This window comes from Bison bison, unplaced genomic scaffold (genome assembly GCF_000754665.1).
Source record: "Bison bison bison isolate TAMUID 2011002044 unplaced genomic scaffold, Bison_UMD1.0 scf7180017864497, whole genome shotgun sequence".
Taxonomy (NCBI): domain Eukaryota; kingdom Metazoa; phylum Chordata; class Mammalia; order Artiodactyla; family Bovidae; genus Bison; species Bison bison.
In genome coordinates, this window is record NW_011495056.1 from 504,834 (window position 1) to 532,636 (window position 27,803).

A 27,803-nucleotide genomic window follows, 5' to 3' on the forward strand; every position below is an offset into this window, starting at 1 on the left:
TTGTTTTTCTTCTTTCTAGCTATATGTCCTTGAAAAGTACTGCTCCTCATGTACTGATAAGTGTAAGTTTTAAAGGTTTGTTGTGCAGATTAAATGAAAAGCTTACATTGTAGCACATAATGTTGGAGAAGGCAATGGCACCCCACTCCAGTACTCTTGCCTGGAAAGTCCCATGGATGGAGGAGCCTGGTAGAGTCGGACACGACTGAGCAACTTCACTTTCCCTTTTCACTTTCATGCATTGGAGAAGGAAATGGCAACCCGCTCCACTGTTCTTGCCTGGAGAATCCCAGGGACGGTGGAGCCTGATGGGCTGCCGTCTATGGGGTTGCACAGAGTCGGACATGACTGAAGCAACTTAGCAGCAGCAGCAGCAGCACATAATGTATGGTAGATGGCTCATAATAGATACTGAATCATACTTTTTTTGGTCTTAGGGGATTAATAGGTTAGTTTAAATAGAGAAGATTTTTAAAAAACCTTTCTCTATTAAATACGTAGTGATTTTTTAAAACAACAGAATTGATGAACAGTTACCTGGTCTGCATGTTATATGCAGCTGAGTCTGTGTAACCTTGGACCATTCAATTAATCTCTAGCCATTAGAATCCTCCTCTGTGACCCAACAGAACTGAACCAGATGATCGCTAAGGTTTTTTGCATGTCTGACTTAGGTGGCTCCCTGGAAAGAGAAATCTTTCAGTTCTTTCCTGAAGCCATCATTTGTGACTATTTTGCCCTCTAGTGGCAAGAATCAAAGAAAACCATTCCTCCTGGGAGAAAGTTTCATGCTCACTGTCCATCAAAACGTGTTTTGATGAATGCTTAGACTTGCTGCAATATTGTTCTAGTTGTATAATGCAAAAAAAAATTACCACCCCCCAAATTAGCCATTGGAAACAACAAACATACAGTTTCTTTGGGGATCAGGAATTTGTGAGCAGCTTAGCTGGGTGCCTGTGGCTCAGCGTCTCTTAGGAGGTTGCAATCCAATTTGTCAACCAGAATGGTGCTCACTGGAGAGTTTGCCCACACTAGGAGAGTGAAAAACTTGGCTTAAAACTCAACATTCAGAAAACTAAAATCAAGACATCTGGTCCCATCACTTCATGGCAAATAGATGGGGAAACAATGGAAACAGAGACTTTAATTTTTTTGGCTCCAAAATCACTGCAGATGGTGACTGCAGCCATGAAATGAAAAGATGCTTGCTCCTTGGAAGAAAAGCTACGACCAACCTAGGTGGCATATTAAAAAGCAGAGACATTACTTTACCAACAAAGGTCCATCTAGTCAAAGCTATGATTTTTCCAGTAGTCATGTATGGATGTAAAAGTTGGACTATAAAGAAAGCTGAGCGCCCTGTGGCTGCAAGGAGATCCAACCAGTCCATCCTAAAGGGAATCAGTCCTGAATACTCATTGGAAGGACTGATGCTGAAGCTGAAACTCCAATACTTTGGCCACCTGATGCGAAGAACTAACTCATTGGAAAAGACCCTGATGCTGGAAAAGATTGAAGGTGGAAAGAGAAGGGCACGACAAAGGATGAGATGGTTGGATGGCATCATTGACTCGATGGACATGAGTTTGAGTCAGCTCCAGGATTTGGTGATGGACAGGGAAGCCTGGTGTGCTGTAGTCCATGGGGTCACAAAGAGTTGCACACGACTGAGCGACTGAACTGAATCGAACAGAGAAGATGTGCTTCCAATCTCTCTTAGGAGGCTGATAGCTGGAGGTTTCAGTTCCTCCCCATGTGTATCTGTGGGGGTGCTGAAGATAAGGCCGGTGGCTTGGGGGAAGGGGTGGGTAGGAGTACAAGAGAGACAGACATTTCCAGATCATGACTGAGAAAAGCATGAATGTCTCCATGGCATTGTTGAGGTCCTAGATCTAGGTTCCAGGTAGGTAGGGCAATAAATCCTTTTTTCATTTGTTACTTTGAGTCCCTATGACCTGCAGTCAAAGGAATGTTGTAAAGTATACCTTATACCTATATACAAGTGTACTAAAGTGTCCTAAAACTAAAACTCTGGAAGGCATTGCCTATTTAAGGTAAAGGGGCCCCTCCAACCCCATGCCCCTCCTAGGGAGCTTTTAAGAGTAGGGAACTGGAGAGCTCATGAGATTGGATCCCGGCTTCTTCTTCTTTCTTTGGCTGCATTGGGTCTTAGTTGCGGCACTCAGGACCTTCGCTGTGGTGTGCAGGCTTCTCTTTAGTTGTGGTGTGTGGGTTTCCGAGTGCAAAGGCTCAGCAGTTGCAGCACATGGGCTTAGCTGCCCCACGGTATGGGGGATCTCAGTTCCATGACTATGTCTCAAACTTGCAACCCGAGTTGAAAGGTGGACTTTTAACCACCGGACCACCAACGAAGTCCCCAAATCCAGGCTTCTGAGACACTCCTTCCATGCTGCTTTAAAGCAAGGGTCCTTAACCTAATAACTTGATCTCCCTGGGGTTCTGTGTAGAGTGTGACAGGCATGTGAACATCCCATCAAATTGTAGCTAAAAAGTTATGTGTACACAAATACATGCGCTTTTCTGGGGAAAAGATATGTAGATTTCATCACATTAGTAAAGGGACTGGTAAAACAAGAGGGTAGATCTCTACTAGATGATTAAAGGCAAAGTATAGTGTTGAAGCCTGAGTTTCCATGACTCGAAGTGTGTCAGGTAGCTAGACTTTTCAATTAGACTGGAGAAGCAATGTCACCATCTTATTAACACCATGAAATGACTTGTTTAAATAAAAATCCATCTGATGTTTAAAATACTTCATCTGAAAGTTCATTTCATTGTGGGCCATCTGCGGTTACCACTATCTGAAGGATGGAAGAGGCTTATAGATTTAAAAAATGGCTAGAAATTGCTCCCTGGAAAAGTTCAAATATCCCCCCAAATGTCATGTAAACAAATAAAAGACTGTAGTCTGCTTGTTCTATCTGCATAAAATAATAATTCTTAGTAGTACCAATACATTCACACGCCACTGAGCAGATCTTGAATATTCATGCATGCATTAAAAAGCCTTCTGTTGCTACGGTGGAACCTCATATTGTGAAATGTGCTCCAGCTTTCCTTTAGAGAGAATATTATAACTGAAAATTAAATCAAAAGCTATTGCTTATCAACAAGAACAATCAGGAAGAGAAAGAGGGAAGATTGCCCTGGAAACAGTGGGACAGTCTAGATTAGATTCCCAGTGAAATATTGATGTCTTGTGGGCCTGGGGTTTGGAGTGACTAATATTCTAGTGGTAATGAGTGTCTTTAGACCCCAATTATCTACTGTACATGGGCTTCTCAGGTGGCTCAGTGGTAAGGAACCCACCTGCCAATGCAGGAGATGCAGAAGACACAGGTTCAGTCCCTGGGTCGGGAAGATCCCCTGGAGAAGGAAATGGCAACCCACTCCACTATACTTGCCTAAAAAATCCCATGGACAGAGGAGCCTGGCGGGCTACACTCCACGGGGTCACAAAGAATAGAACACAGCTGAGCGACTGAGCATGCACACACCCCTCCATGTGATTCTGAAATTGGCTAAGGTTTAAGAAACAGTAATCTGGGCTTCCTTGGTGGTTAAGACTCTGAGCTACCACTGTAGGCGGCGGGGTTCAATCTCTGGTCAGGGAACCAAGATCCTGCGGGCTGTAGGGGCTGTGCGATGCAGCCGAAAAAGAAATAGTAATCTAACTCAATTCCTTTATTTCACAATCGAAGAATCAGAGGTTGAGTAAATGCTACTCAGGATCCAAACTTGTTAGCAGCCCCAGCAGTAAACCACAACTCCTTACCCAGAGAGTTTGCTAAGCATGGCCTTGCAGGAAGAGGTGGAAATCCTGCAAAGGTGTTTCCCTGCAGCCTGACACGTGAGCCATCCTGCTGCACTGCAGGAAGCGTTCCAGGACTGGCCGAATATGTTTCTCAAAATTGGTCCCTCTTCTGGATTCCCAGGTGGTGCAACAGTAAAGAATGTGCCTGCCGACACAGGCGTTCAGTGCCTGAGTTGGGAAGATCCCCTGGAGTGGAAAATGGCAACACACTCCAGTATTCTTACCTGGAAAATTTCATGGACAGACGAGCCTGGTGGGCCACAGTCCATGGGGTCACAAAGGGTCAGTCAGGACTGAGCACGCACGCACAGTCATGGATCCCAGGTTTCCTAGGCTTTCATCCAGAATACCTTATTTTTATTGACATCACTTTGTAAAAGATAGGGTAATAACATGATCAGTTTACAGCTGGGCTTCTTTATTTTTTTTTAACTGTTATCATGAGATCCCTTTTTAATATGCAATCATTTGGAGTTAGAAGAGGCCTTATCTTTATAGTCACGGTTATTATTACTGTCATTCATGTTGATAGATAAATGTTGATTTCAGATTTTAAACCTGTCTATGAGGTTCACAGAAATAGAAAACAGTTTATCTGTGTTAGAAAATAAAATATGCCAACCCTTTGTATGTGGGAAACCCTCCTCGACTGCTTATTTTTTTAAAAATTAGTGAAAAAAGCCACAAAAGATTACTGTGGAAAAGAACTGTTTTTTATCTCTGATAAATGAGTGTAGAATGTTAAATAGAAAATAACACACTTATTTGCTCACTTTTTTCTTTTTAAAATAAGCACAGCCGTGATATTGTTAAGCCATACCCTGACTTCTCTGCCCACCACCTTCTGGGTTAATTTTGTGGGAATTAAGGCCTTTAATTCCAAAGGAGAGTTGAGGCCAACTTGCTTTTCATGGGAAAATAAATGAGCAGGGTGAGAGCTGGCGAAGTCATCATCTATAGGGAGATGGCTGCATGTGGGTCTAAGTTGCTTAACAGGCCAAGGAGGGGAGAAATCTCAACCAAGCAGGTCTGCCTGCAGGACTTTCCCCCCTGCTAGTGCCAAGAAACTCTGGAGAGAGCATTCTTCCTTCCTCTTTTAGGGTGATTTGTGCAATTTCTGGAAACCACACTGCAGATCTGAGTACATATTTATATCCAGATTTCTAAGGAAGTTAAATGATATACATTCATGACTAATTTACAACTGTATTGTTACTTAAGTTGCCATCCTTTGAAATGTCTATGAAGAGGCAACAGTCAACATTTTGGTGACTGGGTTTCCATAGACTTTCTTATGGACACACAGGAGCATACACACATACAGACAGTTTTATATAAATAGATTCATATGCCTGCTGTCTTATCATGGACATCTATTTTTTAAAGCCTTTTTGCCTACTTCGTTTTTCTTTTCTAATCACCTTCATCCCTAAAGTAGCCAGCCTTGAAAGTTTAATGTATATCCTTCCAAATCTTTTCTCATTGTATAATCACATACCCACACACATAATTATTATTATGTGCAGAACATAGAACAGAACCTAGTATTTAAAACAGTGTCTGCAGCATTATAGATACTCAATATTTATTAAATGAATGAATGGTTTGCTTCATAAAAGTGGGATAATTACATGCATGTATATATAATTATTATAATAATTATTCCATATATATAATTATCCCATCTTTCTGTATCTGGCATTTATCCCTCAAAGCCTCTAGGTAATCTCTCCATATAGATTTAATTAATTTTTATGAATGGTTGCATAATAGCTCAGTTATAAAGACAACACCAACTTATTTAACTATATCCCTAATTGATAGTCAAGATGAATTTGTTACTATAAAAAATAACAGCTAACATCTGTTGTGTTCCACAGACAAAGCACTTTTCTGCAAGCACTTTATATGTATAAAGTCACTAAATTAAGATTATTCTCTCCATTACAGGAAACTGAACAGTAGATTAAGAAACTTTCCTAAGGCTGTATAGCCAGTAGATGGTGAACTAGTCAGTCTGGCAAACTAGTCAGTGTGGCTCCAAGGTACCTTTCATGGAACTAGTTCTATACAGAGCAGTTGTCAGCACAACTGTACTTGCATCTTAATAGAATGGTGCCTTATTTCTAGTTGACAGTTTCCCAGGAGTGGAAGAATGTGTATATTTCATATTGATAGACTGCTTTGCAAAAAGAGTGTAACAGTTTACATTTCCATCAAAACAATATATGAGAGTGCCCTTTTCTTCAAGAGATTATCATTTAAAAATATTACACATGTATTTTTAACCAATGTGAAGGGTGTGATTTCATTGTTATGTCTCTGTGCTTTTCAGACAGCAGTAAGGTTGAGTGTGATATATCAGCCGTTCAGATTTGCTCTACTGTAAACTGCTGTATGAGGGTTCTCCAGAGACACAGAATATATAATTACTTAGGTGATTATGGAGGCCTGGAAGGTCCAAAATCTGGGCTTTGGGGCAGGGTGGGCCAGCAGGCTGGAACAGTTGATGCTGCCGTCCAAGTCCAAAGACTCTGAGGCTGAAAACCCAGCTCTCCTGCCAACACATTTGCAACAACTAACCCTTTGGGTATGGTAGCCTTTCTGGAGCTATTAAAGTTCAGACTGCCCGGACGTGAAGTCTAGCTCTTCACTTATTACTGATTTGAGTTCCTTCAAGTAAGGCTCTCAAAACCCTGCTTCATAGAGCTTCTTCAAAAGCTTCTCACTTTGTAACTTTCATCTGTTATTTGTTCTATTTTAGGGATTGTCTTTTATTTTTCAATAAATTGTTAATAACATATGAAATTGTTGCTGAAACTTGGCCTCTGTTCATTGGTTCCAAACAGAAAAGCACAGAGAGTTTGGGTGAAGTAGAAGAGTAGCTTTTATTGCTTTGCCAGACAAAGGGGGCCACAGGGGGCTGATGCCCTCAATATTGTGTGAGCCACCCTGGAGGGGGCAGGGAACGCTTTCACAGTGTTTACGGAGCAGGGCGTGACCAGCTCCTGGACAATTCTGGGACTGGCTGGCATTGAGGTAAAGTTTAAGCATCATCAACCTCCTTGTTTCAACCCATGTAGGGTCTATGTTCTTACGGTCAGCAGTTTTCATTTAGAGGGGGTCTGCTTCCTGTAAAAACAACTTAGGAATGTGGATCAGGCCTTTATATCTTTCAGGGACCAGTGAGCCGTGGTGAGTCCATACGTGGCAGGATTATAGTCTAAGCTGTAATCAGTTTTCTAGCCCAACAGCTTTTCTTCCTTTTGACATCTTCACATTTCCCAATCATTAACTCGTGAGCCAGTTTACTTTGGAAGACAGGACACAGGGGCTTGTTTAAAGATCAGTGCCTGTCATTTAGAAGACACACAAAATTAAAGCAGAAATCTTTACATAATCATGTGTCTTTTGATCTTCTGTCCCCAAGTAATTGATTTATACCTGAACCTTATAAACGAGTATCTTTTATAGAAGATACAGGAGGCCGGACGTCCAATAAATGTTCCCCATTTCATTAATGTGAGAAATCCAACCTGTCAAATGCTTTCTCTATCTGTGCTGCAGAAAAATTTAAAAATGTATAGCAATAAGACAATTTAACCAACAAAGTATCATCTTTGTCGTGTGTAAGAACTTTTAGGTTCCTCACAGTGTAGAGTCATAGTAAGGACATCGTGACATCAGCCATGTATACTGTTGGGGTAGGTAGGAGTTAAGTCATTTTCCCAGCCTCTCAGCAGTAGAGAATCCGCCTACTAATGCAGGAGTCCTCCCCTCCCCACCGCCCCCCCACCCCCGCCCCGTCCAACCCCCACCGCCCCCACGCCCCTCGCCACTTGGATCCGTGGTTCCAGAAGATCTCTTGGAGAAGGAAACGGGTAACCCATTCCAGTATTCTTGCCTAGAAAATCCCTTGCACAGAGAAGCCTGCCGGGCTACAGTCCATGGGGTCACAAAGAGTTGGACTTGTCAGACTGAACAGGCTAGGTGAAAAACTTCAGAATTGTCGCTTAATTACTATATCTCTGCTTAGAAATGCCAGGACCCTAGACAGTAATCATCAGAAACAATGACTTTGAAAACTTATTAATACTGTCCAAAAAAAAAAAAAAATCAATCTTAAAGAGCTTTGCTTTAACTTCGTCTTTGTTTCAAGGATTAGAAATAATGTTAAATAAATACCCTCCGACAAAATAGTCTCACAATAAATGGTATCTATTACTGTCACTCCTTGCTGTCAAGGCTCATATATTCTCATATCTGTACCACCTCCCAACGCCTAGCACATATTGGACAGTCATATAAATATCTCATTCGAATGAGTGAAGGAGTGATAGCACTGAGATTCAAGTTGCACTCTAGTTAAAGCTTCGAGTCTTGCTTTTCGCGTTAGACCCTGAGTGCATGAGAAAACGAAGGATAAAAACCTTCTCCGACTTGCTGCCAGTGCTAAACTACTAATTCCCAACACGCAATAGAACTCCGTAGTTACCCGCGCCAGGTCAAAGCAGTCTCCAACTCTCCTTTCGCTACGCGGGAGTAGAGCAAAAGTTTATGCAAATACGCGGGCTCTAGCTTGCGCACGCGCAGAAACTGCGCAGAGCTCCTCCTCTGAGTTCGGTGGAACTCAATTTGAGTACGCGGATTACAGCCGGGAGGATTTACGGAGGTTTCGCTTCCGGTAGTACCGGAAGCAGCTTGAAGATGGCGTCCTCTAAGCAGAATGGGCAGACTACAGCGTCGGGGAAAAGTGAGCTTCGTAGCCCGAAGCCGACGTCGGAGAACCGAGGTGAGGTTGTCTAAAAACCGAAGCCTGGAGTTTGTGGATTTTGAGTTGGTGTTTTTTTTTTTTTTGCTTTCGCTGGCTAGGCACGTGTAACGCCGCCTTGGGCTTGTTCTGTGAGTTTGTGTACCTGTAATTGCCGATCTGGGGGGTTGTTGACCAGACTTGAGGACTGACCGGCCTGTATGGTGCCAGCCACGTGTTCCTAATTTATTGCTTTCCAAAGTAGAGATGTTGCTGAATGCATGTTCTGTAAAAATATGAGGATTAAGAAATTGAGGAGGGCGCTTCAGGACCTTAAACTCGCGGCGGTGTTTGGAAATTGTTGGCAGAATGAGGAATGAGGTGGGAGAAAGTGGTGGTTATGCATATGAGTGAACGACTGGTAGTGATAATGAAGGACTAAGACAGCTGTAGTGATAGAAGGAGGTAACCGGCGTGCCCTTAGCGTCAATTTGTCAGCCATTGAAAAAATTTTGGAACGTTTGTTGCTATTCCTATTTGTCCGGTTGCTGAAGTTATCAGCCAACCCAGCGCCTACTCTTTCAACTGCGTTGTTTTTAAATTGCTTTCTTGCTTTGCGCTCGCGCTCTTGTTTTATCCATTATCTTCAGTGTGGTAGACAGAGAAATAGCTGGGGGCCTGCTCAGCCAGACTTACTGCAATTATTAAAAACCTCAAACTTCGATTCTATAGGCATTAGAGATTAAAAGTGTTTTGTTGTTTTAATTAAGGGTATGGCAGAGGCCGGTGCATATACAGCTTAAAGAATAACACCAACAGGTGAAAAGCAGCTCGTCAGAGCATTAAGAAGAATAGAGCATTACCAACCATATCTCCAAAACCCGCTACGTGCACATCTCAGATCATTCTTTTACTTTAGGGACTTAAAGTAACCATTCTGAATCATGTTGAGTATTGTTTCCTTTCTTCATAATCCTTACCACCTATGCCCAAAATGTTTCAATTTTGTCCGATTTTGAATTTTACATGAATGAAAAAGGATTGTAGGTATTTTTTTGTGTCTTGCTTCTTAGGCTAAACTTTGTTGTTATTCAGTTAGGGCAATAGTTGTAGCTGTAATTTATTCTTTTTGCTACTGTATGATGTTCCCTTGTATGAATACACCGTAATGTAAATTTTCATTTTAATGTTGCTGGACTTTTGGACTGTCCCCATTGTTTGTTATTATAAACATCTTCATACATTTCTCCTGGTTAATGTATTCTGGAGTTTCTTTGTTTATGTACATTACATGGGATTGGAATCTTTGTAGTGTAGGGTAGAGCATGTGCAAATAATAATATTTTCCAAAGAAGCTGTGGCACTTTATACTTCCAGAAGTAGTAGGAGCGCTAACACTGGCTGTTATCTGAATTTTAAATTTGTTGTTTTGTTAAGTATGAAATCGTATTGTGGTTTTAATTCAAACTATCCTGATTGCTAATGAGATTATACGTCTTTACACATGTTTGGGATTTATTTGTTGTTCTTTTATTGTGAAACTAAACTATCTCTTTAGCCAGGTTTTTTTCTTTTTTTTAAATTCACAACCAACGTGTTGTTTGGTAGAATCTTGGTCAGATGGGTTTTTGTGGTGATTTAGTCACTAAGTCATGTCCAACTCTTCTGACCCCACGGACTGTAGCCTGCCAGGCTCCTCTGTCCATGGGATTCTCCAGGCAAGAATACTGGAGTGGGTTGCCATTTCCTTCTCCAGGGCATCTTCCTGACGCCAGGGATCAAGATTGCAGCCATATTCTTTACCAACTGAGCTAGGAGGGAAGCCCAGATATGCATTTTAAGTAGTCAGTATTGCAGAATTTGAGGGTTTTTTTCAGGATATTGAGGAGTAAATGGTAAATGAAGACTAATTCTCTGTGACTTGAGCCCTAAATAACAAAGTGGGTGTGAGTAAAAGAAACAGAAAGCAAATATATCTGACTGGGATGGCTACGATGGACCGTAAAGACCTGCTTCTTAAACTTCAGCATGCACAAGAGTCTCCTCGTGACACCATTAAGACAGATTGCTGGGCTTCATCTCAGAGGTTCACATTTAATAGGTCTGGATGGAACGCAAGAATTGCATTTCTGACAGACTCCCAATTTATGCCTGTGCTGCAGGCCCATGGATCAGACCTTTGTTTAACAGTGAGTTAAGATATACCCGTTAGATTTAAGAGGTAAATCCAGGACCAGGAGTTTTAATAAGTGATATAGGAGACAATTTATGGCCTTAGGAGGCATTTTGCTTTAATGAGAGGAGACCTAGACTGAGGCAGCTTCATATTCCCTACACTAGTCACTTGAACGTTTTGAATGGAATATCTTTTCTAAAGTGGAAATAATAATACCAGTTCTTCGTTTCATAGCTTTGATGAGAGTATACAGAAGGAAGTCATATGAAAGCTGTTAGGAAAGCCTAAAACCCTACAGTAGTGAATATTAACTGAAAGTATACACTGGAATCAGTTTTTGAAAACTTTATGTATACACACATACAAATATATATACACATAGGCTCCACTTGAGTTGAGTCTGAAATGTTACTTTATTTAAAATAGTAGTGTAAACCAAATAGTATTTGGATCCTCAACTCTAAAACAGTGTAGTGTGGTAGAAGTTTGTGAGAACCCACTGTATGCCAGGTGTATGCCAGTAACTGTGGACCCAAGGAGCAGAGTCCCTGCCCTCAAGGAGCTTTGTCTGTGATGCGACTGGAACACACACTGCAGATAATTCTAATACAGTATGTTGATAATGACAGAGGCATGTTCTTGGACTGTTGAATAATATTAAAAGCAGGGAAGAAGGAAATGCATGAGAGTATTGGGACACTTGTGCATGTATACGTACAAGTGTTCAAAAATCTTCAAAAGAAGTTAAATCTGATGTGTAGATTTTTCCTCCTCTTTAGATGAATCTGAACTCCTCACTGTTCCAGATGGTTGGAAGGAGCCAGCTTTCTCCAAAGAGGACAATCCCAGAGGACTTCTGGAGGAGAGCAGTTTTGCAACTTTGTTTCCGAAATACAGAGAGGCTTACTTGAAAGAGTGCTGGCCATTGGTACAGAAAGCCTTGAATGAACATGTATGCATGTTTTATGTATTTCTCTGAGATTTTTATTGTTTATATCTTTTGAGTAAGTGAATGTGTGATGATGGATTTCTATGTAAAGGTGCTAGCATAGCTGTTTAATTTGATTCATTTGGTATTTTAAACAGACTAGGTAAGCATTATCCTTACTGTTCTTAGTTTTGTGAATAACAGATTACTCGGAAAAATTGACATGCTTTTACATTTTTAGGGGATTTAAATTTGTAGGGGTGTCTGAAACTCGTTTGGAAACTCCAGATTTCAGAATGTGTACTCTCTGCTGTGATGGTTGCCATCAACCTGTACGGTTTTGAGCTGAGGCATGCTCCTGGCATTGTTTAACATCTTATTGTAAATGAAAGATGATGGATGTGACCAACTTTCCTGTTTGTTGCTCCTGCCATGCTCCTAGAGCAGTGTATTTGATTTTATTTTTCAAACTGGATTGAGACCCCCTTAGAGAATCAGGAAGTGAATTTAATGGCCATAGTGAGCCTTAGGAAAAAAATATATCACATGTGGTAAGGATAAGTATCATTTTCTGAAGCTTTTGGTTTGTCTCTGTGTTTGTGTACACACTAGGTTGTGATAGAAAATCTGTTTCGCAGCTGTGGGACTGCTCTGGAGTCATTTGTGCCCACTAGGCATGAGCGTGGTTAGCACACCAGGCCGTATTTTACAGCTGTCCACATCTGGGATTGGACCCAATTTGTTTCTGTGTGTGTGTGTGTGTTTAAACTGATAGACACCTAACCTTATGTTTAATTGTTCATCATTCATTGTATTGAAATATTCTTGAGGTCATGCTCACAGTTAGAAAATAGCATTTTTATTTGCTTTGTTGAAGTCTGGTTCTTTTGAAAGTTAACGCATAGATTCTCTAGTTATTGCTTTTATTTTTAAACCTATGACAGTTTGTTTTTACTTTGTATTTAGCTAATGTTGTTGTTGTTTAGTCGCTGCATTGTGTCCATGGACTGTAACCCTCCAGGCTTCTCTGGCCATGAGATTTCCCAGGCAAGAATACTGGAGTGAGTTGCCATTTCCTTCTCCTGGGGATCTTCCCACCCCAGAGATTGAACCTGCATCTCTTGCATCTCCTGTATTGATGGGTAGATTTTTCACCGCTGAGCTACCAGGGGAGAGTTTGAAAGGGAAAGTCTATTTTCACTCTAGGGAGAAGATTTTAGATTAGAGCAACATCTAGCCAGGGTAGGGAAATTATAAGCTTTACATTTTTACCTTAAGTCTTAAATATGACCTCATTTTGATTGATGTGTTTTTTTAGACTGGAGGTAATATTTATTCCAAAAAGTGTAAATTATCCTAAAGCCAACTATAAATGTTTTTAATTACCTGAGTCTCTTATACTCTTTGAAATGTAAAAGTAATCAAGTATTCCTTATTTACATTAACTTTCCAGCTTCTTCAAGAAGAGAGTTAAAGGATTTTGAGATATCTTAATGGCACAGAAATTAATAGTTAGGCCAGGATAGGCTCTGTAATCATCTAAAATTGAAATCATTTTCAGATAACTGCTGTTTGCTCTTTTTGTAGCATATTAATGCAACCCTGGACCTGATTGAGGGCAGCATGACTGTCTGTACTACCAAGAAGACATTTGATCCATATATCATCATTAGGGCCAGAGACCTAATCAAACTGTTAGCAAGGAGTGTTTCATTTGAACAGGTAAATTTAGAATTAAATTTAGACTTTGCTTTATTTGCATCAACATTAGAGACAACATATATCATTGCCGCCACCACCCTCCCCCCTAAAACGTTTTTATTTTTGTGCTTAAATTTCTTGGCTTGGAAAACATTTGTACTTGTAAAGAATGTTGATGAGCTATTTTCTTTATTTTCCCAAAAGGCAATACGAATTCTTCAGGATGATGTTGCATGTGACATCATTAAAATAGGTTCTTTAGTAAGAAATAAAGAGAGATTTGTAAAAAGAAGACAACGTCTTATTGGTCCCAAAGGATCTACTCTGAAGGTACTTTTTATTAGTGAAAAAGTATGTCTTCCTCTACTGTTAGTTTTTCAGTATACTGAAATTCAACTTTGTGCTCTTTTGATATAGGCGTTGGAACTCTTGACAAACTGTTACATTATGGTTCAGGGAAACACGGTTTCAGCCATTGGACCTTTTAGTGGCTTGAAGGAGGTGAGGTTTACGCTCTTAAATTAGTTTTAGCAGAGAATAAATGAAAGAATATGGGTGTACTATAATAGTTCATTGCATAATATATTGTTTCACAATTTTAAAAAATTGTGCTTTGTTTGATTTTCATTAGTAAATTCTTCATGTAATTTGAGGGAATAGCCATTCCTGAACCTTAACATATCATGGCCAACTTTTGGTAACTACAGAGAGATTCATTTCTGAATTAGAAGGTCTGTTCTTCATTACTTCCCCTACTACAGGTTTTAAGTGGGTATTTTAAGATCTCAGTCTGTAGCAAACATTAGAAAACACATGGGTTTAAATGATTGGAGAATTGAGCAGATCTTGTTCTTTGCAGTAACAGATACAGCCAGTAGAGGTCAGGGTTAGAAAACTTCCTTTAAGATGTATTTTCTTTGAGTTTGAATATGTTAACTTAATGTTTCATGAATATTAGTTTGTCACATGTTATTAGAAAATCTACAGAGCACATACTGTTTCTGTAAGCTCCTTTTGAGGCTTTTTTTGTGTGTATCTGGCTGTGAGCTCTTACTTCCTTTTCAGGGCCTTTAATAATACTTCTTTTAGACTTCTTTCTCGTAAGTTATCATGAGATAACTCAATCTTATGAGATAACTCAATATCTCATAAGTTGTTATGGCACAATAACAACTTAGGTGTTTTGAGTATTTCATAGTTTTGGAGAGTCTAAGTATATTATTTAATTCTTAAAACAGATCCTTAAGGTGGTTTTATTTCAAATGTATTACAGAATTCAAAAGCTGAAGTCAGGAGGAAAATTAAGTGACTTTCCCCTATGAAGTCTCAGCATTTGCTCACATATTTTCTAACTCTAAATCCATCTCTCTTTCCCCTAAATTACACAGCTCCAGACTGCTGTGTTAATTCTGTGTATCACTTTTTAGCAGTAAAATTGAGAGACTTCATTGTATCCAAGTGAAGTTAACTGTTATGAAAGATCCAGAAGCCACTCAGAACAGTTGAAGGGACTTCTATATTCAATTTGGTAGCCATTGCCTGGTTCATAGGTTATTTTGCAATCTATTAATCCTCTTCTACCTAGTTCACTAAAGTCTTCATTATAAATAACTGATTCATTTTTCTTTGCAAATTTCAGGTTCGAAAAGTAGTCCTGGACACTATGAAGAATATTCATCCAATTTACAATATTAAAGTGAGTGTTCACTGTTCATTAGTATAACAGTGATTATCGAATTGTTTTTAGCTATAGAAACTTTTCTTAAAAATAAATCTTTTATGAAAGTCTAAAATACAAAACAGATAAGGCAGAACTATTTGGGTAGAGTTCAGCCCACTCAACACTATCCCAGTCCTATAGTTCCTTCCTTGAAAGCTTAGGTCTCTGAGGAGTTAGTGTGAAAGAAAGCTGTTGAAGTGGGCTCTGTAATGTAGTGATTCAGTTCTGATACAAATAAAATACGCTTCATGGAATTTGTTGTAGAGGGTACCAGTTCAGTTTTCTTAGTCTGATGAGCCCACAGACTGTATTTATAAGTGTGATCTTTTAGAATTCTGCCATTTTCTGTAAGTCTGGAATAATTCAGATTGCATTAAAACTTGTTTTGGAATTTAACACTCAAATTATAGGCCCATTGAGAGAGTATATCCCTGTATGCATAACATTCAGTAATTGTTCTTGGAGACATAACCATGGTATATGATGTTTTATGATGGATATTTGTTAAACAGTCCTTGAATTTGATGAATTTGAAAAGTCACTCTTAGATTAGGGTGAAAAAATGATTTTGGGTTTCATTGGGACATTAAAGAGAGCATGTCTTGCATCTGATACCTACTTTGCATCCTGTGATGTTTCATTGTCGATAAAATTCAGGTGGAGTTGGGGGAAGTGTGAAAACACTGGTTTCATTGATCATGAGAAACTTTAGTTTTTTATTTCTCTATGATAATGATATTTCATGTGCTACTGAAAGCTTCCTGCTTGTAGGAAACTTCACAATTAAGCACTCTCTCTGTATAATGAAGTTGAATTTCAAGGGTTTTAATGAAAAACTTAGTCTTATTTTTATCTCTATTTTAATGATTCTGTTTCTTAATCTAAATTTCTAATGGTTTTCTGATGCTTAGTTAGTTATGCATATTTGAGATTATATGCTTTTTCTTTACAGAATTGATTTAATCTACTGAAGCGGCTAAGAGTTGTTCCTTTTAATTTTATTATTTATAGGAACATTGTTTATAATGTCTTAGGGTGAGAAACATGTCACTTCTAAAATTAAAAGTGTTTACTTTGTTCGTATATTACCATGACCCAAGACCTTAATGATTAAACGAGAGCTGGCGAAGGACTCTGAGTTAAGATCACAAAGTTGGGAAAGGTTTTTGCCACAGTTCAAGCACAAAAATGTGAATAAACGCAAGGAACCAAAGAAGAAAACTGTTAAGAAAGAGTATACACCATTCCCACCACCACAGCCAGAAAGTCAGGTCAGTATTAAATGTGGAATTTTGTTACATGAGAGGGAAACCGTTTTAATCTATTTTGTCAGAAACTTTGAGGGTATTTTAGGTGGGATTTCTGTGGGTGTTTGGGTGTGTAGAGATGCAAGAATCCGAAGGTAAGTGTAAATACACTTATTTTGAACTAACTATATGGAGGTGGGGAGTGGAAGCTTCATGTTGTGAGAGTAAAGTGACATCAAAGTGGGTGATGTTGGTTGTGTGTCTGTACCTGTAGCCACTGTGAATGTTCCACGGTTAAAAAGTGTCAGTGACGCAGCCCACAGTGCTTTCAGTTCTGCTTTGGCCTCATTCGTGTGACATGTACTATATATTTTGCTCTGGATTTGAAATCTTAACTTCTAATATCTGCCTTTTTTTTTTAAGATGTGAATGCCTCTCATTCTGTCTACTGTCTTCTGGCATAATTTCTTTTCTCTCTTGCCTGTCGCTGTTTCCTTTCATACTCCCTTTTTCTGTCACACTTGTCTGACAGAATAGCCCTGAAATTTGCATCAGTCCTAAAACTTGACTTCTTTTCCCACAGTGTGGCTACTAAACATAGCTGAAGAAAGTCAGATCTTTGGATTATATCCCTTAAAAACTCCCATGTCCAGCCTCAGATGGTCTTCAGCAGTATTCTCTGGCTGCTTTGTGTCCTCTTAATTCTTTCGCCACTCTTCCACTCCCCGTAGATGACATTGCTTTTTTTCCCCTCAAATATTTGAGATTACCAGGCAAAAACTCTTTCAGCTTGCTCTTAGCTCACAATTTTTTTTCCCATCTGCATCAGTCCATTCTTTGCTTGTTCTTTGAGTTCTTTCTTCACCTGTCTGCTGGAGGATCTTTCTTCATTATTCCCTCCCTTGGGTGTATGTTGAAGTTTTTCCTTTAACCCTTTTTTTTCTTTATACTATCTTGTCTTCCCCACAGCCCTGTGTTTGCAGTTTTTCAGGGAAGTTTTGATGAAAGGTCAGAGGTAAAAAAGGGATGATGATCATCATTGTAAAAAAAAAAAAAAAATGTGTAAGTGTTGGATCTTGAGCTCTACATTGGAAAATAAAGTGAAGCCAGAAAGAAAGTGTTAGTTGGGGAAAAGTAGTGAGTGACTCAGGTACTAAAGCACGCTTCTGTAACACCTGGTGTATTCCATGTAGCCCTGTCCTGTACTCACTAGTTGTCTTGTCTTCCTCTTCTCTGACTGTAAGCTTCTTGAATCAGCAGTGTCTCGATTGACTTAACTCTGCCACTTATTTGCTATGTTCAGTTGCTCAGTCGCGTCTGACTCTTTGCGACCCCGTGGGCTGCAGCACGCCACTCTTCCCTGTCCATCACCAATTCCCGAAGCATGCTCAAACTCATATCCATCGAGTCAGTGATACCATTCCACCATCTCATCCTCTGTCGTCCCCTTCTCCTCCTGCCTTCAGTCTCTCTCAGCATCAGGGTCTTTTCCAATGAGTCAGTGCTTTGCATCAGGTGGCCAAAGGATTGGAGCTTCAGTTTTCGCATTAGTCCTTCCAGTGAATATTCAAGACTGATCTCCTTTAGGATGCACTGGTTGGATCTCCTAGCAGTCCAAGGGACTCTCAAGAGTCTTCTCCAACACCACAGTTCAAAAGCATCAATTCTTTGGCACTCAGCTTTCTTTATGGTCCACCTCTCACATCCATGCATGACTACTGGAAAAACCATAGCTTTGACTAGACAGACCTTTGTTGACAAAGTAATGGTTCTGCTTTTTAACATGCTGTCTAGGTTTGCCATAGCTTTTTTCCCCAAGGAGTAAGCGTCTTTTAATTTCATGGCTGCAGTCACCATCTGCAGTGATTTTGGAGCCCAAGAAAATCAAGTCTGTCACTGTTTCCCCATCTATGTGCCATGAAGTTATGGGACTGGATGCCATGATCTTAGTTTTATGAATGTTGAGTTTTAAGCCAGATTTCTCACTTCTCTCTCACTTTCATCAAGAGGCTCTTCAGTTCCTCTTCGCTTTCTGCCGTAAGCGTGATGTCATCTGCGTGTCTGGGGTTATGTTAATTAGCATAATTTAACACATCTGTGCCCCCAGTTTCTTCGGACATAAAATGAGGATGATGATCATACCTGTCTCAAAGAATTGTCTATGAGAATTTGAGAATTGTCTGGGAGAGACTGAAGGCAGGAGGAGAAGGGGACGACAGAGGATGAGATGGTGGGATGGTATCACTGACTCGATGGATATGAGTTTGAGCATGCTTCGGGAATTGGTGATGGACAGGGAAGAGTGGCGTGATGGACAGGGAAGAGTGGCGTGCTGCAGTCCATGGGGTCGCAAAGAGTCAGACGCGACTGAGCAACTGAACATAGCAAATAAGTGGCAGAGTTAGTCATTGTAGAGAGCGTAGTAATAGTTTAGAGCGTTGCCTTAGATAGATTAGTTGTATGTTAACTATTTAATGAATGAGTTGTTACTTGCTCTAATTAGTATTTAGTCGCTGCTGCTGCTGCTGCTGCTAAGTCGCTTCAGTCGTGTCCAACTCTGTGCGACCCCATAGACGGCAGCCCACCAGGCTCCCCCGTCCCTGGGATTCTCCAGGCAAGAATATTGGAGTGGGTTGCCATTTCCTTCTCCAATGCATGAAAGTGAAAAGGGAAAGTGAAGTCGCTACATCCTGATAATTCTTGCTTTTCATTTTGTATGATGAACAAAATGAAACTTAAAAAACAAAACAAAACAGGGTTTTATCTCCTTTTTTCTGTTCCTTTTATAAAGTGTTACTTTGCTCTCTTCACTCTTCTCAGGAAGCTTCAGTCATTTCTAAATCACATCCCACCTCCCTTATTCATGTTTCTTCATGTCCCAAACTCTTTCCAAGTGTCTTACCTCACTTTCCTGAGTCATTGACCTTCTACCTCCCCTAAAGCAGTCTGTTGAGTATTCCATGTACACATCACCTACTTTCCTACCTGCGAGCTTTTGTGTATGTATATTCTTGTCAGCTTAGAGTACATTTCCTTCTTTTTAGGCCACTACCTTACATAAGAGCTTCGACCCTACTGTCTTTACCTCAGGGTCATTGTGAATTTCTTAGGAATTGACTTCCCATCTACATGATTTCTAAAGTGATTGTAAATACTCATTTCAACAGATTGATAAAGAATTGGCTACTGGTGAATACTTTTTGAAGGCAAGTCAAAAGAAGAGACAGAAAATGGAAGCAATAAAGGTAAGACTGTGTCTAGCTTGCAACATTAACTGCAAAGTGCGTGGATACTTTGGATTCTTACTTAACTGAAAACTTTGTTAATCATGTAGGCTAAACAAGCAGAAGCTCTTAGTAAGAGACAAGAGGAAAGAAACAAAGCTTTTATTCCACCTAAAGAAAAACCAGTTCACCTAAAGAAACCTAAGGAAGGTAATGCTGTTTTCTAAGTCTTGTTATGATGTTGAAGTCTGTTAGAGGAAAAGTAAACCCATAGTGAATTTGTTGAATCTCTGAGTTCATGTTAAGAAATAACCACATCTTTCATCAGTTCTCTCAGCGTTTCATTACTCACAAGTCCTCGGGACGAGGTGACTGAGATAACCCATAATTTAGTACCAGCTCGTCGGGAAGATCCCTTGGAGAAGGAAATGGCAACCCACTCCAGTATTCTTGCCTGGGGATTCCCATGGAGAGAGGAGCCTGGTAGGCTACAGTCCACAGGGTCGCAAAGAGTCAGACATAACTGAGCGACTTCACTTTCACTTTCAGTGCCTATTTGAGAGTATCCTAGATTGACAGTCACTTCCTGATCTCTGCTGTGCTAAGGAAGGACTCTTTGTTTTGAAAGATAGAAACCAGAGCAGTGAATCCTCTATAGAAATAGAGCGGGAAGATCCCTGAGGTCTGCTGTCATGCCCCTTAAAGAGCTTATCAAATTTATACTTTCTATACTTGTATAATCTGTGACTTAGAACTTGATGCTTATATTGTTAACATGGATTTCTCATGACCTTGGGCTAAAACACCAGCAGAATAGCAGGAACATCTTCTTACTCAGAGGCTATTAAAAAGACACTCAGAGAAAACATTATTCCTGGCCTTGTTTTGACCTACCTTCTCTTTTACATTTTCTTTTCCACTAGTAACCCTTGTACTCTTCTGTAAAGTAACTCTCCGAAGTGGTCAGTGGCATAATGAGGGGAGGGAGGTCGCCAGTATTATAAAGTTCCAGTATTGTACATCACCTATTGGTCTAAGCCGGGTGTAATGTTACTATTTTCTTAATATATATCAGTGTTAATAACTTAAAAAATACTATATTCTACTTCTTAGATCATTGGATATATAAAAGTTAAAAATATCATAAGCATCATAATTTTTAGTCGGTCAGTTTTGTACTCTCAAGGTGTTCGAATAGTAGTTTAACCTCAGTTTAATACTGGATAAAGTGTAGCTGTTCCATTGTAGTGGAGACTTGAAGTCTGCTCTCAAGTTGCTGGGGTGTTTGTATGATGACATTTTATCTTGTGGTTCTTTATGTCCTGAATACTGTTCTTTAAATGATAAGAAAATTTGCCATTTTTTGCTGCTGCTTTCCTCTATTTTGTTCAGACTTTTGGTGTTAGCTACATGGTTTGGTTCTGTTAGGACCTCCAGATACTCTCAGATTATTGTCTTTATTACCAAAATCTTGTTAAATGAAATAATACTAATCATTAATTGAACTAATATTTGGAAAACTAAGTTTTTTAAAGAGTACTATAAAGTTCCAGAATATGGAAACAAATAAAAATAATAATTTCAAACAATTTAAAATTTCAACATTTTGTGTTGAAAAATGTAATTTCAACATAGTTGAATCCAATAATTCGTTCAGGTAGTTAAAGTATAATGTCATTTTCATGTATATTCTTACTAGTCTGTTTAAGTACTTTGTTTTCTCCTAGTTTGAAAAAATTTCTAACTTTCCTTTTAGCAGGTATTTTGTATTTTATAACATGACCTTTCAATTACAATAGTACTCTAAAATTATTCATATTTATGTAATCTTTGTTTTATTTGGTAAAATCTAAGGAATTACATGTATTGTTTTTTTTAATTTATTTAGCTTCTACTGAAACTAAAATTGATGTGGCTGCCCTCAAGGAAAAGGTTAAGAAAGCAAAGAATAAGAAACTGGGAGCTCTTACAGCTGAAGAAGTTAAGCTTAAAATGGAAGCAGATGAAAAGAAAAAGAAGAAAAAGTAACACAAACTCTGAACTAAAATTTATTAAGCTATCTCCTTTTGTAAAGGATTTTGAAATACTGTAGTTGGCAACATTAGTTGCCTTATCCTGATCACTTTTTTCTGAGTTTGTGCTTAATTACAGTGTTAATATAAACAACTTTTCTTTATAAATTATTGTATCATCCATATGTTTTTTGAAAAATTTTATACTAGAGAGTGGTATATATGTGTTTATATGCATTGTATCTAATCTATTCCAGGCAGGTTTTACCTAAGCATGATTTTAGGGGTAATTTTTAAGGTTGTTTAGACTTTAAATATAATCATGTCCCAGCATTTGGTTTTGAGGAAGTGCTCTAATGTAATCTCATTTACATTTTGTTCCAAAATTAATTCATAATCCAAAAGAGCGAGGCCTTTTAAATTAATTCCCTAATTACTATTCCAGTCTGAGTCTGAGGAAGTAGTAAACCATATCAAATTCCAAGAGAAAGTGGAAAACCAGATACGTAGAGTTGGAGCAGCATGCACCAGGTTATATCGGAGTGTTTTTACTCGTGAGGGCCGGTGCAGTTTCTCAGACTCACCTAAATCTAGCTCTCTCACTTTACATATTCAGAAGCTGAGGCGTACGGCGATAGAGCTTACTCACTGCAAGTCACAGCTGTGGCAGCTTGGAAACAGTGCTGCTTCTTAAAAAGTGGAATGTAAAGATGAGTCTTCCTATAATGCTAGGAAGATGAACCATTTCTTCTTTTGAGTAGGGGTTTGCTGCAAATCAGAAATACACTCAGTTGTTACTAAAACAAAAACAAAACACCATGTTTGAATGAGGATTTTTTTCCTCCCTGGATTGTATTATTTCAAAGTAAATAAATGAGGGTATTTGCCCTTGGCCCAAATGATAATTATAACACTCAGTATTAGGATTGGTGGAATAATTATGAGAAAAAGAGATGTGTATCTGTCACGTGGAAATATCGGCCAGTCTGGAAACACAGTAGAGTAGTAACCTGTGAAACAGACATGAAATACTTCGTTAATGTTGTTACCCATAATGCAGTAACACAGCTCACATAGATCTTAAACAATTCAAGGTTTATATACATACGTGTCACTTTGTCTCGTTGTGGGTTAGCTGTAAAATCAGAAGAAAGAAAACAAAAATTAAAAGAATAGGTACTGGTGAGGCTTTTCTTTTTAAGAGCCAAGTCTCTTAATTATAACCAATGACTGTTGCTTTGGCTTTACTGCAGTGATTTTCAAAGGTTAATTATTCAAGATTTTTTTGTACTTACTGTAATAACTTGATATTTTAAAATCATCTTGTTTATATAAAACTTTTTATATACCACTACTGTAAATGGAAAGTCATTTTACATAAGATAAAATAAATGTAATAAAAATAAGACATTGCAATTAAAAATAAGTATTAGTAGTAATCAGTGTGGTCAGTTTGTTAAAATATTTTCCTGAAAATAAGTTTCTCCCTGAGAAGAATCATCCTATAATCAGTCAGTAGTGAAGAGTGTCCTCTGATCTGTTCTAGTCTGTCATTAACTTATTAATAGGGCATTTGGCTATCAAAGGTCATAACCACTTGACATTCCAAGTAGTTATGAGGAAAAAAATCCACATCTGCCATAGCCTTCTTATACTTTTTATAAATGGTTAAACACCTTTTCTACACTGGTTCCAGGCCAGCTGCTGCTGGACTCCTGTGGTGGAATCCATAAAGCAGCCGATCCTGGACTCCTGTGGTGGAATCCATAAAGGAGCTGATCCAGGACCCCTGTGGTGGAATCCATAAAGGAGCCGATCCTGGACTCCTGTGGTAGAATCCATAAAGGAGCCGATCCAGGACCCCTGTGGTGGAATCCATAAAGGAGCCGATCCTGGACCCCTGTGGTGGAATCCATAAAGGAGCTGATCCTCGGCCTGCTTGTGAGCATCTCTGGCCGTCATACCTGTGACTGGGCATTGTCTGTGGTGACCTGCCATCGAAGCTTCAGCTGCTTTAACTTTTCTTGGCACTTACTTCCATGAAATCAAGGTGTGATGTGCTAGTTATATTTTTTCTTACATATATATATATATTTTTTAAATGTTAAACCTCCAACTTTTGAATAGTGAAACAGATGCCGTCCACAACGAGCACTAGCTCAGATCAGCTTGTGTACCCTTGGTATTCCCAGTGCATTTTGCAAAACCATCCTAATTTGGCCTCCGTTGGTATTTATGGAATAGTTATCTGGAAGACCACAGAGGTTTTTTTTTTTCCTCCAGTGTTTGCTATAATTTGTCAGAGATGGAATCTGATAGATAAAAGCCTTTATCCTCCAACCCTTACCCCTCTGCAAGTTAGCTTGTGTTTTCCTTTGTCTTTCTTAAGAGTCCAGGGGTTTTTCATTATTGTTGGAGTGCAATCTTAAATTTCTGAATTTTATCCCACAAGATTAGAGACCATTTCAAGCTAGATCTCCAAGATCAAAAGCTAAAAGTCCACAAGTTTTCTCCTTGTTATTGTTCTGGTGCTGTTGTTACTAATTGTCTAGATTTTAAAAAATATCGCTCAGTCGTGTCTGACTCTTTGCAACCCAATCACAGCACGCCTTTCAAAATATGATTTTTTAAAAAATGCAGTCAAATTAGTGGTAATTGGTCAGCCAGACTAGGCACCTGGGTTGGTTACAAAGGTGAATTAGGTAGGCATAACTTTGTCTGTTTGGAATTCAGTCTAGTGGGAAAGACAGTTAACCAGGAGCAACAGTAAAATTACTCAACATAATTTAATTGTCTCTTCTCATCACTGATTCTGAAGAAGCATTGTGAGGATTGTTTGAGCATAAAAACATCTAAAACTGGGCATAAAGATGCTACCAGAATACCAAAGCAAACAAGATTTGAGATTAGAGGGAGGATGAACTTGGGGATAGTAGGTAATATTTGTAAAGTGTGTGCCAGGCACTTGTTCCAGATTCTCAGAAAAAATGGTTGAACTGCAGAGAAATAACTGGCTCAGAAGGGTGGTCAAGTATTGCTATATGGCTGGAGTGAAAATGAGAATTTAATGTATACAAATCAGGAAGAAGGGAACAAACAGTTGAAAAGAATTTTATAGTTTTAGACCTAGGAGGGACTTTGAAGACATGTAAGCAATAGAACACTTTGGCCAAACAAAAATGTATGCTGTTAAACTCAGTCCATTCCAGCCTCCTTCTGCTTTGACCACCCCACGCCAGTCCTGCAGCCCTGAGAGGTTCAGTTGGTTACAGATAAAAGCACAAAAGTAGTAGAGAATTTGCACAACTGTAATAGCTTGATTGATGTTTCGTTTCACACCGGTTCAAAAAGTGAAAAAAAACTAAGATGGAAAGGAATGTGTCTGGAACAGAAAACATAAATGGACTCTTGGCCAACTGTGTATTAATACTTTAAAGTGATGTAAAGCATCCTTGGAAAGTTATCTTCATTCACCTTCTACACTGTTCCTCATTAAATGCCGTCTTACTAGTGAAAGCTGGAATCAAGATTGCCAGGAGAAATATCAATAACCTCAGATATGCAGATGACACCGCCCTTATGGCAGAAAGTGAAGAGGAACTAAAAAACCTCTTGATGAAAGTGAAAGAGGAGAGTGAAAAAGTTGGCTTAAAGCTCAACATTCAGAAAACGAAGATCATGGCATCCGGTCCCATCACTTCATGGGAAATAGATGGGGAAACAGTGGAAACAGTGTCAGACTTTTATTTTTCTGGGCTCCAAAATCACTGCAGATGGTGATTGCAGCCATGAAATTAAAAGACGCTTACTCCTTGGAAGGAAAGTTATGACCAACCTAGATAACATATTCAAAAGCAGAGACATTACTTTGCCAACAAATGTCTGTCTAGTCAAGGCTGTGGTTTTTCCAGTGGTCATGTATGGATGTGAGAGTTGGACTGTGAGGAAAGCTGAGCGCCGAAGAATTGATGCTTTTGAACTGTGGTGTTGGAGAAGACTCTTGAGAGTCCCATGGACTGCAAGGAGATCCAACCAGTCCATTCTAAAGGAGATCAGTCCTGGGTGTTCTTTGGAAGGACTGATGCTAAAGCTGAAACTCCAGTACTTTGGCCACCTCATGCGAAGAGTTGACTCATTGGAAAAGACTCTGATGCTGGGAGGGATTGGGGGCAGGAGGAGAAGGGGCCGACAGAGGATGAGATGGCTGGATGGCATCACTGACTCGATGGACGTGAGTCTGGGTGAACTCCGGGAGTTGGTGATGGACAGGGAGGCCTGGCGTGCTGCGATTCATGGGGTCGCAAAGAGTCGGACACGACTGAGTGAACTGAACTGAACTGAACTAGTGAAAAGTGCTACACTGCAGCCTTTATTTCATTCAGTTCTATAGATGAACATTTAAGTCTTGAATGCTTTGGACAGGTAGAATTCTACCTGAACACAATTCAGAATTCTTTTGGTTAACTTTTACTATTTTTATATTGCTGAAATTAGCAAATCTTGGGTCTACAATTTCCCATAATCAGTCATTTGTTGTTCTGATTAGTGCTAACTATAAAGGATATTTGCTTCTTTAAATTTCTCTTGAACATATATTCATTCCTAGGACAGTAAGTCATTGCTTTGATTGCTACCTGATGCCCCTTTTCCTGAAAAGAGCTATTAGGATAAAACAAATGTTTTCATTCTTCAGTTCAGTTGCTCAGTCTTGTCCGACTCTGCGACCCCATGGACTGCAGCACACCGGGCTTCCCTGTCCATCACCAACTCCCGAAGTTGACTCAAACTCATATCCATTGAGTAGATGATACCATCCAACCATTTCATCCTCTGTCGTCTCCTTCTCCCACCTTGAATCTTTCCCAGCATCAGGGTCTTTTCAAATGAATAAGTTCTTCACATCAGGTGGCCAAAGTTTTGGAGTTTGAGCTTCAGCATCAGTCATTCAATGAATATTCAGGACTGATCTCTAGAAAGTTACAAGAGTTTTGAACACATTGTATTATTGGTAGATTGTTCCTTTTACTCACTGCAAAGATTGTCCAAACATTTGTCATTCCTGGGGCAGGCACTGCATGTGGATCCTTTTTTATATGGCCAGGTTGGGTAATTGCCTCTGTGAAGAAGAAAAGTATCCATTAGGAAGTTTTTCTACCCCTCCCCCCTCCCCCCACCAACCAATTGCAATTTATCATGGTCCTTGGCTAAACACTGAACTTTCCACATAGCTCAGCTGGTAAAGCATCTGCCTGCAATGTGGGAGACATGGGTTCAATTCCTGGGTTGGGAAGATCCCCTGGAGAAGGAAATGGCAACCCACTCCAGTATTCTTGCCTGGAGAATCCCATGGATAGAGGAGCCTGGTGGGCTATGGTTTATGAGATCACAAGAGTCAAACACGACTGAGTGCTGTCTTCTTTTTGGCTAAATCCTAGGATTGAAGTCCACAAATTCAGAAGATTGATGAGAGAAGTGGAGAGAGGGAAGCAGAAGTGGAAACCTGCTAATATTTGCCAAACTCACTCTAAGTGCCTGTGTTTAGGAACCTTTGTCTTAATCATCTCAGTTAATTCCTGAGACAACTCTGGGAGAAAGTTATTTTTATTTCTGTTTTACAGGTAAGGAAACTACAGCTCAAAGATTAAGTTACCAAAAACCACAATGTACAGATATCAGAATCAATGAGACCTAGGTTTGATTTTAAAGAAATGTTCCCTCTAGTTAATGTCTGGCCTGTGTGATCACTGCCATCCATAAAACTGTCCATCGTAGAAAAGCTCTCATGACCCACATTTTTGTTCTTAGTCCAGCAAACCTCCATGGTTATTATTGGATAGGAGCCATTTGGCTGGGGTGAGGGTCTTCCAGAAGAAAATCACAAGAGCTATGAGGGAGTTCCTAAAGTGCAGTTTGTTTTCACATAAAGGATGTGACACGGGTAACATAATAATTACCGAATACTCATGTACTAGGCACTGTTCTAAGTGTCCTTGAATGAATCAATCTTCACAATAACCCAATGGGGAAGACACTAATTTTTTTAATCCCCATAGCTAGAGGCTTAACACTCTGTTAAGTAACTGACCAAGATCAGCTTAGAAAGTGAAATAATATCCAAACAATTTACATCTCCATAAACAACTTTGGAGTAGTAATGATGAGAGGCTGTACATTTATTTCAATGAACTTGCCATTGCACTAAGCTTT

At 39.4% G+C, this 27,803-nt stretch overlaps 2 protein-coding genes across 5 annotated transcripts in view; one reads left to right on the forward strand and one right to left on the reverse strand.

Moving 5' to 3' along the window:
* The first annotated feature begins 8,485 nt into the window (after nucleotides 1-8,485).
* KRR1 (KRR1, small subunit (SSU) processome component, homolog (yeast)) lies at nucleotides 8,486-23,035 on the forward strand. Of its 2 annotated transcripts, XM_010828885.1 has the most exons (10): nucleotides 8,486-8,630; nucleotides 11,544-11,716; nucleotides 13,280-13,414; nucleotides 13,598-13,723; nucleotides 13,811-13,894; nucleotides 15,033-15,089; nucleotides 16,214-16,384; nucleotides 19,528-19,605; nucleotides 19,695-19,794; nucleotides 21,473-23,035. In XM_010828885.1, the coding sequence occupies exons 1-10, from the start codon at nucleotides 8,546-8,548 to the stop codon at nucleotides 21,610-21,612; spliced, it is 1,149 nt and encodes a 382-aa protein (XP_010827187.1). In that variant the 5' UTR covers nucleotides 8,486-8,545; the 3' UTR covers nucleotides 21,613-23,035. The 2 variants fall into 2 exon arrangements, with proteins under 2 accessions (XP_010827187.1, XP_010827188.1); XM_010828886.1 differs by lacking the exon at nucleotides 11,544-11,716 and having other exon boundaries at nucleotides 8,501-8,630.
* The window catches only part of GLIPR1 (GLI pathogenesis-related 1), a 69,754-nt gene continuing 64,371 nt past the window's right edge, over nucleotides 22,421-27,803 (reverse strand). For 2 of the 3 annotated variants that reach the window (XM_010828883.1, XM_010828882.1), the window contains 2 exons: nucleotides 26,627-26,712; nucleotides 22,514-22,731 (listed from right to left, as the gene is read on the reverse strand). In XM_010828883.1, coding sequence (XP_010827185.1) covers nucleotides 22,535-22,731; nucleotides 26,627-26,712 — 283 coding nt within the window. In that variant the 3' untranslated portion in view covers nucleotides 22,514-22,534. Of the gene's footprint in view, nucleotides 22,732-26,626; nucleotides 26,713-27,803 lie in introns of all 3 variants that reach the window. The other variant, XM_010828884.1, reaches the window with a different exon arrangement.

Bases quoted from the DNA above. Each gene is read 5' to 3' on its own strand.
- KRR1 (XM_010828885.1), top strand. From the start codon at position 8,546: ATGGCGTCCTCTAAGCAGAATGGGCAGACTACAGCGTCGGGGAAAAGT. The intron at 8,631-11,543 runs GTGAGGTTGTCT...CCTCCTCTTTAG, and splicing joins GCCGACGTCGGAGAACCGAG to ATGAATCTGAACTCCTCACT. The intron at 13,415-13,597 runs GTAAATTTAGAA...TTTTCCCAAAAG, and splicing joins GGAGTGTTTCATTTGAACAG to GCAATACGAATTCTTCAGGA.